At 33.1% G+C, this 1,732-nt stretch overlaps 1 protein-coding gene across 1 annotated transcript in view; it reads left to right on the forward strand.

Moving 5' to 3' along the window:
* The window catches only part of LOC106678791 (titin), a gene marked incomplete in the record, with an annotated part of 234,754 nt that overhangs the window by 188,316 nt on the left and 44,706 nt on the right, over positions 1-1,732 (forward strand). The window contains 1 exon segment of the mRNA XM_067049221.1: positions 1-1,729. Coding sequence (XP_066905322.1) covers positions 1-1,729 — 1,729 coding nt within the window.

The following is a 1,732-nucleotide window of genomic DNA, read 5'->3' on the forward strand; positions in this document are numbered from 1 at the left end:
AGCCTGAACCAGAGAAAAGAAAATCCATAAAAGAAAAGAAAAGAAGTGAAAAGAAGCCCGATGAAAGTAGCAAATTAGTTCCTGGAGTGGGAAAATCAAAGGAAGAAGATTCATTTGTTCCAGTGGAAGAAATAGTATTTAGGAAATCATTATCAGATAAACCTGAACCATTAACAGAAGAGATTAAACTCAAACCAATAACTGAGGTACAGAGAGAAGAAGAAAAACCTGATAAGGTTGAGGAATTCAAAGGAACTGTTGAAAGTAGAGATAAACCTGATGAAAAAGAAAAAAAGCCATTAAAAAAGAAATCCACTAAGAAAAAGCCATTAGTAGAAAAGGACCTAGATGTAGAACAAACGGAATCTGATGAATTAGTAAAACAAGGGGAATTACAAAGAGATATTCCTGTTGTAACACCAGAAACACCAATAAAAGAGAAATTTCCTCTTCTAGAGGAAGAAATAGCCTTCAGGAAACCATCATCAGATAAACCTGAACCAGAAACCGAAGAAATGAAACTCAAACCAATAACAAAGGAAAAGTCAGAAGAAAATAAACCTGAGAAGGATCAAGTTTTCACAGGAACTGTTCCAAGTAGTGATAAACCTGATGAAACAGAAAAAATTCCATTGATAAAAAAATCTATTAAGAAAAAGACATTAGTAGAAAAGAAGAAAGATGAAGAAATAGTAAAACAGGAAGAATTACCAGAAGATGAGAAAGAATCATCGGTCACAAAACCTATAAAATCTAAATTAGTGCCTCAGAAAATAGAAAGAACAGAAGTTAAACCAACTAAACTTAAGATGCAACAAATGGAACCAGAGCAGCCACTATTTACAACTGTTAAACTACGGAAAGCATCAGTTATACCAAAGCCAGAAGCAAAACCTACTGAGGTAATTAAAAAGCCTTTGTTGAAAAGCCGCATTAAAAGGATTCCTTATCCTCCTCAAGAATATACAATTACCATTTCCGAACTTCCAAAAGCTGTTCTTGATGCAGGAATTCTCTCAAGAAATTATGAAGAAGCTCTGAAAGTAAAGAAAAAGAAAGTGAAGAAAATAAAATTACCTGAAAAACAAGAGACTGTATTGGAAAAATATGAACCATTTCTCAATGAAGAAGTGGCAAAAACAATAGAGACATCTAAGAAGAGGCCTGAAACTGGCAAAAAGGATGATGAATCAACACAAAATAAAACTTCTCAATTACAATTACCTAAAAATGAGGTAAGTGAACAACTAACACTAGTTACACCCAATACACTGGAAGTGCAAGAAAACACAATGTTACAACATGAAACTACCAACATTCAATTTATTGAACCTGAAATAGCCAATATTACACAAACATTTACTTCTCAAGATGACTCAGATACACAAAATGAGATCGCTCTACCACAAAATGTCACTTTTGCTCTAGAAGGTATATCAGACAATCTAGATGTAACTCAAACCTTCACATTTGATACAGTTAAAATATTACATACTCCCTACCAATCACAATATGAAAATGCTACAGTGTCAAACAACATTAATGAACATGAATGTAATGAACATATCACAGTTCAACCAAGTCCATACAAAGAAATTCCTGAATTACAACATTTAGAAAAACTGCATGAAAAACAGCCAAAATCATTGGGAAAACACAAAAAAAACAAAAAACAAACACTCCCTGATGATCAAGACACTAATGATGACACTGAATTGTTTACAGGCCAGTT

Source organism: Halyomorpha halys, unplaced genomic scaffold, assembly GCF_000696795.3.
Source record: "Halyomorpha halys isolate HHAL.00 unplaced genomic scaffold, Hhal_1.1 Scaffold161.1, whole genome shotgun sequence".
NCBI lineage: Eukaryota > Metazoa > Arthropoda > Insecta > Hemiptera > Pentatomidae > Halyomorpha > Halyomorpha halys.